This window comes from Centrocercus urophasianus, unplaced genomic scaffold (assembly GCF_019232065.1).
Source record: "Centrocercus urophasianus isolate 14NV4802_14NV808 unplaced genomic scaffold, USGS_Curo_1.0 seq_28, whole genome shotgun sequence".
Lineage (NCBI taxonomy): Eukaryota > Metazoa > Chordata > Aves > Galliformes > Phasianidae > Centrocercus > Centrocercus urophasianus.
Genome location: NW_024884844.1, coordinates 13,538,203 through 13,552,065, shown reverse-complemented (window position 1 = coordinate 13,552,065; position 13,863 = coordinate 13,538,203). Strand labels below are relative to the sequence as shown.

General features: G+C 47.1%; 1 protein-coding gene across 1 annotated transcript in view; it reads right to left on the bottom strand.

Moving 5' to 3' along the window:
• GALNT13 (polypeptide N-acetylgalactosaminyltransferase 13) overlaps positions 1 to 11,820 on the bottom strand; it is a 77,153-nt gene extending 65,333 nt beyond the window's left edge. Inside the window, exons 1-3 of the mRNA XM_042827237.1 lie at positions 11,746 to 11,820; positions 4,659 to 4,757; positions 3,030 to 3,284 (exon numbers count right to left, since the gene is read on the bottom strand). Of these exons, the coding sequence (XP_042683171.1) occupies positions 3,030 to 3,171 (142 nt within the window). The 5' untranslated portion in view covers positions 3,172 to 3,284; positions 4,659 to 4,757; positions 11,746 to 11,820. The remainder of the gene's footprint in view (positions 1 to 3,029; positions 3,285 to 4,658; positions 4,758 to 11,745) is intronic.
• Between the last annotated feature and the right edge of the window lie 2,043 nt (positions 11,821 to 13,863).

Sequence of the window (13,863 nt, the reverse complement as noted above, 5' to 3'; positions counted from 1 at the left end):
CAGCCTGCTGGAAAATGTGGCTCCTCTGCAGCCTGCTTGCTCTGGATCAGGGGGCACCAGATCTCTGAGGAAAGCTTTCTTCTCTTTTTAGATGTTTGCAACCAGATAAAGGCATCTGCTATGCTCTAGCTTTCCCCTCGATCTCTAGAAACTGAACTGATCTAGAAATCAGCCCACTGTCCCATCACAATACCCAAATCAGCACTTCAAGTTTTATTTGTCAACAAATCTGTGGCAAGACTTGAGCGCAATGTACACATTCATCCCTCCATCCATTAAATCTTTATGGCATGCTATTAAAAAATATCTGCTCCCATTGTGAATGCAGACAACCCAGTGCATACAGTAATTTGACAGATAAACACGTTACTATGGAAACCACCAAAATGAATGCCTTCTTTTCTAAACTTGGCCATAACCCCAAACTTTTCATACCGCAGCCCAATGTTTCATTCACTTGCTTTACATGATCACAACAGACCTTTTCTCTCTCGTAACAGAAATACATTACAGGGTTTGAATAAATGAACCTTTCCCTTACACCGAGTTGTCCTCAAAATAGCAATTTAATAACTTGCACCGATTTTATGAAAGCCCTTTTGTACGACTTCAGAATACAGTTCATAATACAGGAACAGAAATCTGCATTAAAACATTAGACAAAAACATTATGGATTTGACACTACTTTATGAAAGTCTAAAGCATACAGCACGCTACAAAAACATGAGTCATGCTGCAAAGACAAGCATTCAATAATACAATTCCATCTCATCATCCTCGCTCATTTTAATTAAAATAATCACACTCCCTAACAATTACTATTTCAGTCAATGCACACGATCCCTGCTTTATTGCTTGGAGAGCTTTGACTTCCCCAGGTTCAACAGGTATTTTCCAAAAGCTTCTAAACAAGTATCTCCAAAGACAGCTTTTGTAACAGAAAATGTTGTGTTTAATTAACAATTTTGATTTTGAAATTAAAAGATCCGAGTATTTTTCTGCAGGAAAGTATTTTTCCATTCCAAACCCACAGCACCTTTCTCTGCCCCCCAGACACATCCTAAGCTTTCAGCCCCCCGCAGCACACAACCCAAAGGGATGCTGGCCTTCACTTCATCTCCCAGACATTGTTGTGGGAAGGATGGGGCTGCAGGAACCAAAGCTTGAGCCTCTTGAGTCCCTCAGAGCTCCTCCAATTCATGGAAAACAAAATTAAAGCTGAACTGATAAAGCTCCAGGCCATTGGACTACCATGAGTTAAACAGCACTTCCTTTGTTAGAAGCTCAGCGTGCTGAGCAAACTGACCTCCAGTCCATGCATAAGCACTCCTGCTTTAAATACAAGAAGGATTATTTCTTCAGCCAGACCTGAAGGCACCCTGCCTTGCCTTCTGCAAGCTTTGCATGTTTCAGAAGAACCATCTGCTAGAAATATTAGATTAAATGCAATTAGTTCACAACATCAGATTTCATTTCCAATCTCTTTCCTTGGGCCAGCAACTACTGCATTCATCTCTGTCATTTCACCCATTTAAAAACAAATTACCAAAAAAAATCCCACAGAAGTTCAGAACCGAGCTGTCCTTATATCTTTTAAAAAGCATTTGAAACAGAACTGTTACCAATACTAACACTGTATTTTACAGGCTTTTTTGCAAACTTGCCAACTTTTCCCTCTCCCTCAGAGCCCTGGCTCAAGCAGCACACCTTGGCTCTGGATGTTCCCACATCACACAGCTGTGGTCCCTTCTCCTGCAGGAAGGAGCAGAGGGGAGCAGCCCTGCACACAAGCCAAGAGATGCCCTCTGAGACCCCTCTCCCTGGCTGCCTCAGTGTGCTTCAGCCCAGAGAGAGGCCAGACCCAGCTTCCACTTCATGTGATGCTCTCCATAAAACTTACCTCTCTTACAGCTTTTCTGAAGTGCTCTAAGTCTGCTGAAATTCCAGACAAAACTTGAGCTTCCAGAGAAATCTCTACTTCTGTGCAGCTTGCTACAAGACACGAGGTGCCTTTGAGGAAAGGAAGGACTGCAAACCTTTTCTGACTCTACTGACTGCTTTTGGAAGAGCATCCCACACCCTGTCTGGTCCATGCCCTGGGAAGTTACTCCTCTGCCACCTTGAGATCTGTGAGGCATCAGCCACCTGCAGTATCAGTATGGGGAAAGCTGCAAGAGGAGAACACAACCCTATAGATGCAGAGCCCACACTAAAAGGATGCAGAATGCTGACATTTTCACAAAATTTCTGCATATGCCATTGATAAGCAGGGACTGCTAAATACTGACCAGTATTAATTTTCTTCTAGGGCAGGAAGGAGGTATAAGAAATAAGCATATTTTCCTTCAATCGTGGTACAAAAATAGATAAAAGTAAAGACAGCTTGACTGGAAGACAGCTCCTTGTTAATTGGGATAACACTTGCAAGTTGTTAAGCAATGTCACTAACCAGCACAGCACAGCTCACTGTTACAGCACCCAGCTTTTGTACTTGTCACTTGTATGCTTCAAGATGCAACAGACATCAGAGGGAGACTTCTGACAGCTGTGTTCAGTCTGTGAACTGTCACCACTTACACTGTGCACCTACTGCAAAGTTGTCTTCATGAATCATTTACAGAGCAATAATTACAACGAAAAAGGCAGGGGAAGCTTACCTCTTACTTCTATCTACGTTCTACACAAGCAGGATCTTTCCTCTCTAATAATAAGAATGACTTCAAATACTAGATTACCAAATAATAATTATTGTTTTCTCTTCTATGTACCAGACATTTAATATTGCTTTCACTGAAAAAAAAAAATAATAATGTACAAGGCTCAGGCTTCAATATGGTAAAAGGTCAGACACTAAGATATCTGCAATTGTGAAACCAGCGAAATAAAACAGAGTACTTCAGATCTTGGTATTCTGTCTGTTTGAATTGGAAAAATAATTTAGGAAGCACAGAGAAAGATATGAGAAAGATAATTAAAAAAATAATAACAAAGCTGCAGCCATGAGAGATGGCTCAGACTTGGCACTCACCCCTCAGAGCAGGCAGCAGGGACCTCTCCTTCTTGTCATCGCATTTATTGCATTCACTGAAGTACAGAAGTAAGAAGACGTCCACAAGCACCCACATGAGAGAAGTGGCCAGCACCACCTTGCAGTAAACAAATCTCCTCATTGCTTTGCTTCCTTTCCAGCTAAAGTGCTAAAGAAAGAACGCTGCTGCTGAGATGCACCAAACTCCCAGAGCTAAAATCCAACATGGAAGCAAAGGCATGCATCCCACTGTGACTAAAAGAAGAAAAGGGCTCAGTTAGCTAACAAATACAGTCTGAATTGAAAAAAGTAAATATCTCAACACTGTACTTCCACACGAAGTATGCAGGCACTTTTCATTTTTCAGCCCAAGCCCTTTCCACCCTCGTCCATGAATACCAACTATTTAAATTTACAGATTTCATGCATAGTCTCCATAGTGCTTTTATTTAGAAGCACACCATGTATACCTCAATCATCTTAATGATGTTCTAATACAATGTAATATATTTTAATAAAGAGCATGCAAAAGGTCAAAGTAGTGCTAACAGACAGTTCTAACCCATACTGCAACCAGTTCTTGCTGGAGTACTGAAGAAAAAACATATGGGAACTTCAAAGAAGTTAGACATTAGACACTAACACAAAGAAGTTTTCTTTCACCCCAAATACTGTGTTTATAGTGCTGCCTTAAATATGCCCTGCAAGGACTAGAAGCAATTTGTTTTGTTTATTTTTTTAATTAATCCTGAAGGAAAAAAATTGAGTACTGCCATAGCAGCACCAAAGACACCTGCAAAAGACACTGCAGTTACCCATGCACCTCTTTAGGCTCTTCCCTGCAACACTACATTTGAATCATAGAATCACCAAGATTGGAAGAGACCCACAGGATCACCCAGCCCAACGATCCACTGATCATCAACAGTTCTCACTAACACTTATTTAAGTTCTTTGCTATGAGAGCAATGAGGTGTTGGAACAGCTGCCAGAGAGGCTGTGATGCCCCGTCCATCCCTGGAGGTGTTCAAGGCCAGGTTGGATGGGGCCCTGGGCAGCCTGGGCTGCTATGAGATGTGGAGGTTGGTGGCCCTGCGTGTGGCAGGGGGTTGGAGCTTCACGATCCTTGAGGTCCCTTCCAACCCAACCATTCTGTGATATATCTGATCTAAACCTCCCCTATCTCAGCACACAGCTGCCCCTCAGCAGCCTTCTGAAAAAATTCACTTTAGAAGTGCTTGCAGCCATGGCTGTTCCATCCCAGCCCCCAGCCGAGCTCCACGCCAGCAGCCAACACCCCCAGAACCTGTCAGGTCCTAGGTGCAAATAGTCACACCTTCATCCCCCTCCGTTTCTTTTACACAAAGGGCAAAAACTGCTAATAATTGCAGGGCTTGATTCCATTCACAGCAAAATGATGATGCAAAAAGGAGTGTCAAGAAATTGAGCAGAACCAGAGCCAGACTGATGCAACAGGGTGTGTGGTTTATCCATAGGTCTGAAATCACCAGTGTGCAGAAATGCAAATGCAGCTGTGCTTGGCTCCTAATGCATGCATCCCTTCCAGCCCCCACAGCTCTGGGATTGTCTGCTCAGTCAGATGACCACACGTGGACACCTCACTCGTACCTTCATACGCTGCGTTCCACGCCAGCGCTGGGAGCTGTGCTTCAGCCACGTCCCCACGCACAGCCGTGGAGCTGAACCACGGGATAGCAGTCCCAGCACCTGCAAAACAAAACACAGGACAAGCTTTACTGCTCCACTGCCTTTCCTAGCATGGGAACAAGAAACCCACAGAGTATTTGCTTCCTGGCTGAGCTGGCTGTGGGGTGGATGGAATCAATGCTGCCTGCTGCTGTCTCTGTGCAGCCTCCAGCTCCTAGGGCACAGTAGGAAGGGAAAGGGGACACAGCCAAAGGACTTTCAGGATTGGAAATGGACGATCTTGAAAGTTCCTTCCAACCCAAGACGTTGTGAGATTCTCAGAAAGAACATTCTCATAGATTGGGTCCGCATTTTAACCCACTCATCTTAGTTCCAGCACATTTTATAAAGAAACTTATGTTTAAGTTTCACTTCATTTGAACAAATGAGATGGAGGAGACAGAACAATTTAAATAAGCTTTTTAGAAATCTGCTTGAAGTGCTATTTTACTACGTAATAATCAATAAAGCTGTTCATCTGCCACGTAAACACAGCCAGCAGCTCCTTTTCTCATCACAGCAACGCAGGGCCGGTTAATTTAAAACTGTACAGGCTTTGGAACACTTGCTTCCAGTTAGCACAATTTATTTTCATGCTAGTCAACAGGAACGGTTAGTGATAGGAAGAAAATTACAAAGGAAAAAAAAAAAACCAACAGAAAAATGACATAGATATTTATTAGGGAAAAAAACAGAAAAACATGCAGAGGCCTTCACCCCCCACACAGCCCGTCACCACAACAGCTGTAATTGGCTTCTGTAGCCTTGAGTAGCACAGTTATTTGTTCAGCACCAGCTGACACAAAAGCACGTCCTCCCCGAGCACTTCAACATACAGAGGAATTCTTTTCTTCATCAATTCTTGCTTTAATACAACCCAGTGAAAGTCAGCACTGTAGCAGTCGGAGGGATGAGTGGAAGAATCTCCTATTCCCAAACCTGTGCATTTTCTAAATCAACTGTGCAGAAACCATCGCCTCTGTAACACTGTGGCCAGGAGCTATGCAGTTTGCAGGGGTTAAAATAGAGACAGCCAGACAAGCAATTATAAAGTCAATGGCAATTATAGTTTGGCTTTGCTTTTTTAATAATTAACATTTCAATTAAATACTCATGCCACTACTTTAAAAAAAAAAAAATAATCAGACCTGCTTTAGCACTTGAAGCCCAGCTAATGCTGGGCCACCGAATTCCTATGCAGCAATACACACCAGGTGCCAAGTGCCCTGGCCCCAAGCTCTCCTCATTACTCTGGCCCTAAATTGCTTTGATTTGGGATTTTACTAAAATCTGGGGTACCAAGGCTTCAGGGGAGGAAAGGGAAGAGAAATATGCCAGGTCTCCCAGCTACCAGCGCAAAGAACAAAGCTAATCTGAAACAGCAACAAAGCAGGGAAATCCCTGCCCCAAAACACTGCAGTTTGGCAGCGCTGGAAGCAATAAAGGCAGGGTTTTATAATAGAAAACAGGATGCAAATTTAGAATTCAGCTGCATTGCCAGGCTTTCCTAAAATTGCCACAGCAAAACGCAGCGCTAAGAGGATCTTACGGTGGTTATAAATTCAAGCTCTGTACAATTGGCAGGATTAAAAGCTCACATCACCTTTATCGGGTAGTGAAACAGTCCCCTGCAGAGCTTGCTTCCACCCAGCATTGGGGACATGAAGCACATGCTCAGCATTGCTCCCTGCAACCCCCTTCATTTCCTCAGGGACTCAACACCGTGGCATTCACCACCATTCTGTCCAGTTGCCTAAAAAGCTTTTAATTTAATTTCATGCCACCTCTATGAGATTACAAACCAAAAGAATCACCCCTGCGTTGAAAATAATGGCAGCATCAATTGGGGCCAGGGCTCTGAGGAGCATCCAGCACCGGCTGTGCTCCCTGGTTATATCCACACAGCCCAAAGCTGACACACAGCCCCACCAGTGCACTGATCCCACCACAAACCACAGACCTCAAGCCAGCATCTTCCTGCCAGTGCTGTTAGCAACACACCTGTTGATTATCCCAAGCTGGGCTCCTCTCTGAAGCAACCATCCATTTCACAGCCCAGCGCTTTCCCCTCACTGCTTTTTGCTCTCACCCTTTGTCAGCGTGGCTCAGCTGTGGATGCAAGATAGCAATTTCAGCAACAAGGGAGTGAGGGCAAGAGGAAGGTACAGCAGCAGCACCTGAGGGACTGCAAGCAAAAACTGCGTGCAGAAAAATGTATGGAGCTTTATCTCTGCATATTTCCAAATGGCCAGTGTCTGCAATCTGTGAGCGCGCCCTTGAATGGCCCCTTAATCTACTGCCATTCTTAGAACTGAGTATATATTAAGTTTCCTAAGCCTTAGGCAAGACTCAAACTCAGTACAGAAGATCCTCCAAAGAAAATCAGAAGCATCACCCAGTGCCTACTAAGCACCTTCACTGATTTAATAGGAAAAGCACCATGAGAGTCCTAGGGCGCACCTACATGCTAGGTGTACTCCTAGAACTGGGGCCACATCTTCCAAAGCAATGTGAGGACACCCTGACCTCTGCCTGGGCCCCAGCTGCATGCAGCCACAACCAGCCTATGGCCAATGGGGTGCCAACACTCACCAACACATCTGCACTGACATCTAGGTGCTTAGATGAGAAGGGATGCAAACTGAAGATCAGCACTGCATGGAAAGTTTTGAAGTGCTAATTTCTCATAGAATTGAGTGTAAAATAGAGGTGAACACCATTTTGTCCAAGTGGATGCTGTTCTTAGCAGTGGCAGTGACAGCTTAATGGAGTGCCCAAATCCTTGTATAAAGCTACACGTTTCCACAGAGACTATTCTCCAACAGCATCATACAACAAGAAGAACAACTCCTATTCTCCTCCTACACTTCTCTGAACTATGAACACTGAGGGAAAAGCATGCTGTCAGGAGCTGGGGGGCAGAAAACTGCTTCCACTGACCTTCAGAGCTACGTTTCAATTATCACATGCAGACTGCAGATAACAGGTGCTTTAGGAAGATGAGTAAGTGGATGGAATTGCATTACTGTTATGACTCCAGAGGTAATTTCCTGCCTTTTCATTATTCAACCGAGATATGCTGCCTTCTCTAGTGAATCTATCACACGGGCTATGCTTTTGAGGCATGCAACTTCACCACCTCAGTCAGGGCTGCAACTCACCCTGCTTGACATCTCTGTATTTTCACAAGCCATCCCCATGCACAGCCTTCAGCTCTCCTCTTGCATCCCAGCAAATTCAAGCTAGAGGCTAAGAACTAGAAACCTCAGGATGGCCACAGATACCATGATGAAACTGACCACAGGAGTAGGGCGTGTGAGAAAACCAGCTCATTTACAACATTTAAGTACTGCTAAGAGAAAGGTTTGGTGTTATTATTTTTGCCAATCTCTGCTGCAGAACCAGAATGCAACAAGGGCAGCACTGCACCGAATGGCAGCTGGCCAGCAGGAAGTGACAGAGTACATAAACACAACTGCACCCACGTGTGCCAGGGCCAGCACATCACAAAATGAGACCTGACAAACCAAAGCCCACTGCCTATGTTTTGGTGCAGTATGTGCTACCCTGCGTTATAAATAAAAGTCCATTACAGTTGCTTCCAGACAAATAATCATTAAAAAGCTGAGGAAGCAAACTTGCTTAAAAAACTACTAAGGACTGCAATTTTTGTGACATGCTGAATACGTTTAAAACACATTTTGCCTTCCAAGAGTTAACACTCATTTAACCAAACCTAAATATATACTATTATCTCCAAAAAAAAAAAAAGAAGCATGAATCATCACCCAATACCATGAGCAGTTTATTAATGAATGTACAGGTACCTGAAGAACTCAGAATGGCAATCTCAGAGATTAATACAGGAAGCTTTCACTTTCAATAAGAAAATCAGGTGTATCAGGTTAGAGCTACCCATGCTTTGTGTCTTAAGACTGAGTTCCTCCCCCTCTTTCCTTTTCTGAAATAGACAACTTGACATTTAAAAGTCAACCTGTTCTTCATTTTAAAAAGTGGTTCCGTGACTCTGAAATTAAAGTAGAAAAGGCTTATTAATTCACCTAATCAAACTTATTTGTTAGTCTATCCTCTATTTTCTGTTGCTTTGTTCAGACTGGAGGCAAGCAATATGCCTAGCACTAGCTTCTCCCAGAATCAATACCTCGATGCAATGAACCTCCCAGGTCCCCAACATCCAGACAAAAAAAGCTTTTTGTGCTCAGAGCAAACTCGCTGTACACCACCGAGCCTGCAAGTGATGGCAAAATGGTAAAGGATTCCTTTGCCTTTAGTCCACACCTTCACATTCTCGCACCAAGACGTGCTGTTTCCACAGATCTGTTAGCAAAAAGCACTAAAAGTGTAAACCCAGTGAAAATGCTGACCTCAAAGAAGACAGGCACCAACTCAGCCAGGTGGTGCCTCCCCAAACCTGCATCCTCCCCAGCAGGAAACAGGCAGGGATCCCTCTGCAAGCTGCTGGAGCCTCCCTGCATCTAATTAACAGAGAAACCTGACTGCATGTGCTCTGCTTTCAGATGGTGGGTGCTCTCCCACACAGAAATTAAGAAATAACAAGTACTTGAGTGGTACTGACAAATTGACAGATAGCACCCAGAACCAGTTTTCCAGCCCTTCAAACGCTGATGAAACGGTACAACAAGCCAGGCAACAGCCAGGGGAAAAGCTATGGGACGAGCACCTGGTACAACCCAAGCAGCACAGCCATGTACCAAAGGATTTCCTCTGGCAATGCCAGCGCAGCACCAGGCATCCCACAGAGACGTGGAACCGGCTGTCCAGCTGGGACAGCCTTCACCAATGTGCTCAACAGCAGCGTTCCTCTGACACCAAAACAAGAGCTGCTGAATGCCTGAACGAAATCAGTTTTCTACTAGGTGCTGTGCCCATGTGAAGCTGGGGAGCTCACTGCAAGGAACAGCAGCAGCTGCATCACCTGGAAACATGCAGTCTGCCCACCTAGTGAACTGAATGGCCTCTTCATTCATTTTCCTACGTACCAAAGAAACCCATTTCCAGCGCTGAGAATCTGCAGAATTTCTCTCACTGCCAATCGCACAAAACAAGCCCTCAAAATGCAATGTTTGTGAATACTGAAAAGGCCATTGCTGACAGTCCAAATTTTAATTTCACATCATAGTTGCTAACTTAAAAGCGAATCACCAAGAGGGAGTAGAATAAACAGAAAGAAAAAAATCAGTATATAATCTCAGTGTTTTTGAAGAAAACAGAAGAGCACACGTCTCACTACACTGAATAAAAAAAATCGTATACCATACTTTCCTGTGTTGATAAAAATGACTCTCCCATATTTTCAGTGCAAGTACTCCCTCAAATTCATCCACCAATGTCACACATACAATAAAATAAGAAAATAGTATTAACAGAAAGTAAAACAAGCAAAAAAACCCCAAACCACTAGCCATGGGCAATCAGATCTAGTACTTGACCTAGCAGTTGGCAGCCCTGCCCGCAGCAGGGGGGTTGGGTGACGATACTTGGGCTCCCTTCCAACCCAAGCCATTCTATACTAATAGTAGAGCAGGGCAGCCTGGTCAGGTATTAAACGGGGAGGTTGGCGTCCCAGCCTGTGGCAGGGGGGGTTGGAGCTTCATGATCCTTGGGGTCCCTTCCAACCCAACCATTCTGTGATATGATTCTATGAATTGTAGGCAGCTTCCAGCTTTCTAAGTTTCCTATTTCCAAGTGTTTCTGCTTTCCTTCTTTGGCCTTAATTTTCCCATCGTTGGACATAGGTAGCACTGTGCTGTACGCCGCCTCAACCCAAAGCAGCAGCACTTTGCATTATGAACAGAGCAGCACGCTCTGATTCTGCGAGCAATGCTCAAAACAGAAAATGGTAGTAAGCTCTTGCTGTAGACGGTAAGGAATGATTTTACAACTCACTAATCCTACAATAGGGTTCTCGGGGCACGGAGAGTGGGAACGGATATGCCACCTCCCGTCTTCCTAAACGCTTCGGGAGAATCAGACTTCTCTTGCAGGGGGAGGCAGGAGCTAACAGCACAGCCTGGAGCCACGCAGGGTTGCATTCACACAGACCTTTATTCGTGCCTGAGAGGCAAAGCTGGGCACAGTCCTTCCTTAACACTCACCTACAGGCAGAGGAGGCTGCCAGCCTGCTTCCCCCCGCCGTACCGGCACCAGCTCTCGCCGTAACGCACACTCATCCTCCGCAACCTGCGCACACCGAGCTCTCACACACCAACGCAGCCACAGGAAGACACGGCACAGATCCGGGTTCTTCGAGAACCGCTCCGATGAAGAAATCACTCCTAAACCTCGCACGGCTGATCCCAGGGGAACCCAAACGCGTGCCACATTACACTCCTTGGTTTGCAGCAACAGGCCAAGCGAGAGCACCGCCCGGAAAGGGAGCAGCAGTTTGGGAGCTGAGCGCAGCCCCTGCGGCAGCCCTCACAGCTCCAGCAGCACGCACCGCAAAGCCAACGGAGGGATTTACACAGCCTGCTTGCACAGCAGCCCGAGACCTAAGGCCCATTCCCTCCCCACGAGGCAGCACCCAGCGGCAGAAGCCCTCCTGCTTTCTTCTGCATCATCCCGAGCGCGCCTTACCCATTCGCCTTTCCTCTCGCTGCTTCCAGAAGCGCCCAAATTCCTCAGCCCGCTCTCGCTCCACAGCGGAGAACTAAGCGGGGATACCCAACTCCGCGGTGCTCCGCAAAGCACAGAACCACAGCGCCTTGCGGGCAGGAAGGGACCTCCGGAGCCCCTTCAGCCCAAGCCCTGCAGCGGGACGCGGCTCACAGTAGGCGGCTCTCCGGCCGACGCCGCGCCCGGGGCGGCCATCCAGGAGGCGGCAGCGCGCCGCCCAAGCCGTCACCCCGCGCCCGCCGCACACGGCGCGCTCCCCGGGGACGCCCGCATGTCCTATTTCCGATAGCTAAGACAGTGGGGGCTCACGAGGGGGAAACCTGCGACGGGTTGAGCCGCGGTGTAGACCTACCTGGGGAAGCGTTGAGCCGGCGGCAGCTGCCACGCGCCGAAAGTTCTCAAACGCCCGACCCGGCTCCGGGCAGCGCGCACCCGCAGCGGAGCGCCTCACGGAGGAGCGCCCTCTCAGCGCCGCCCCCCAGCACCGCCCCCGCCCGGGGCGCAGCGCGGCGCCGCCGCCCGCCTCCTCCTCATGGCCGCCGGGAACGGGACGGGGGATGCGGCTGCCGCTGCCCGGCGCTCGGCTCAGCCGCTCCGCGGCCGCCTTTCCTCCGCCGCGCCGCCCAATGGCTGCGGCGGCGCTCGGCTCCCGCGATACTTGCGGCCCGGCACGGCGGACCCGGCGAGCGGCGAGTCCGCGGAAGCGAGGGATGGGCGGGACGGTGGGTGCGAGGCGGCGCTTCTCCGACAGCGGCGGGCGGGATGGCGGGGAGCGGCTTCGGCCCACCCCGCCCCGCAGTGCCGCCGCGCGTGCTGTGAGGGTCGGTTGTGAGCACTGCGCTGAGGGAAGAGTAGGCGTGTCACGGTCGGAGAAGACCGCTAGGATCCCCGCTCCCCCATGCCCGCTGCCCGCGTCCCTCAGTGCCACATCCACGGCTCTGGGACACCCCCAGGGACGGTGACCCCCCGTTCCATAGGCAGCTGTGCCACTGCCTGGCTGCTCTTTGGAGAAAACACCTCCTCAGGGGTGCAAAGGCAATTCAGTGCGTGTGATGTACAGCCTTTAAAGTATTAAATTATTCCCAATGCAGATTTAGTATGGACAAAGGAGAGAACTTAGCCTGGTGCGTAGAGCCCAGGACGTGAAATCCTTCGTGTTGTGTTTCTCTCAGGCTGAACAAGTCAATTCCTCTGCATTGCAGCGCTCTTATCTCCAGCCTCACATGGGTGTTGTAAGCATTAATTGCTTTCTGTACAGTGTGTGGAGGTGCAGAAGTGCACGTTGCCTACAGAAGAGCCAAGTGGTCTCTGTTCACCTTTAATAACGACATTAGGTATTGGAGCTCTTCAAAGTTTAGAAAGGTATTTCCCAAGTGGGTGCCCCATCCCTGCAGGCATTCAAGGCCAGGCTGGATGTGGCTCTGAGCAGCCTGGGCTGCTGGTTGGGGACCTGCACACAGCAGAGGGTTGGAACTGGATGAGCACTGAGCTCCTTTGCAACCCAGGCCGTTCTATGGTTCTGTGATTCAAACTGTTACATGTAGCATCTATTGTTTGAAAGTCTATGAATTTCTTTCTTTTAGCAGCTGTTTCAATCTCTTTTAACTTTTAGTTTCAATACCAGCTTGAGCCACAGAGTTCCAAGAATAATTGTACCTTTTGTATGAAAGCACTTCAGCTTCACATTTGCTTTATGCTTGCCGCTTAGTATTCTTACTGGGGGGGGCTTGCCATTCTGTCTTTTGGGAAGCAGTGGACAAATGTCTCTGCAATCTCATACACTCCAATCTTTCCTCACCCTTACCAGGCAGAAGGCAAGCCCAGGTCTCATCAGTTTCCCATTATGCAGAAGCCATTCTGCATCTTCACTACTATTCATCTTCCCATCTTTTCCTATATATATATTTTTTTTCCCACCAGGACTTTTTCCCACCCAGAGAAAACAGAATTGCAGAGCACCCCTTGCTGCCCAGAAGCATGAGCAGCACAGTCAGACCGCTCAGCAGCAGGCTGGCTTTCTGCCCTGCCTAAGTTCACATCCACTAAGCTTGAACAGGAACCGAATAGCACTGAAATACAACTGGTGTTTTTTCTTGACAAGTACTTTTAAATGTTCTGTTGTGCTATTTAAAATGTATATACATATCAGTGTGCCAAAAAACGTATTCCTAGCTCTACTGGAAAATCTACCGTGACCTTCCAACCAATCTGTCATGCCAGAAGGTAACCTTTTCTTCTTGGCAGATGAGGTTGGAGACAAATTTTATGTATATTTATCTCGTGGAGCAGATCCTTTGACTTGTGTATGGTCATATGCAGAAAGGAAAACAAAGCTGAAGGAAGAGCCAATTCATTTCCATCTGAATTTCACATCGATAATTACACAAAATACAGTATTCTTTCCTAGCACCCAATAGAAATAAAATGGGCTGATAGATAACCGACTGACAGTTATTGCATGTGTGCTGCC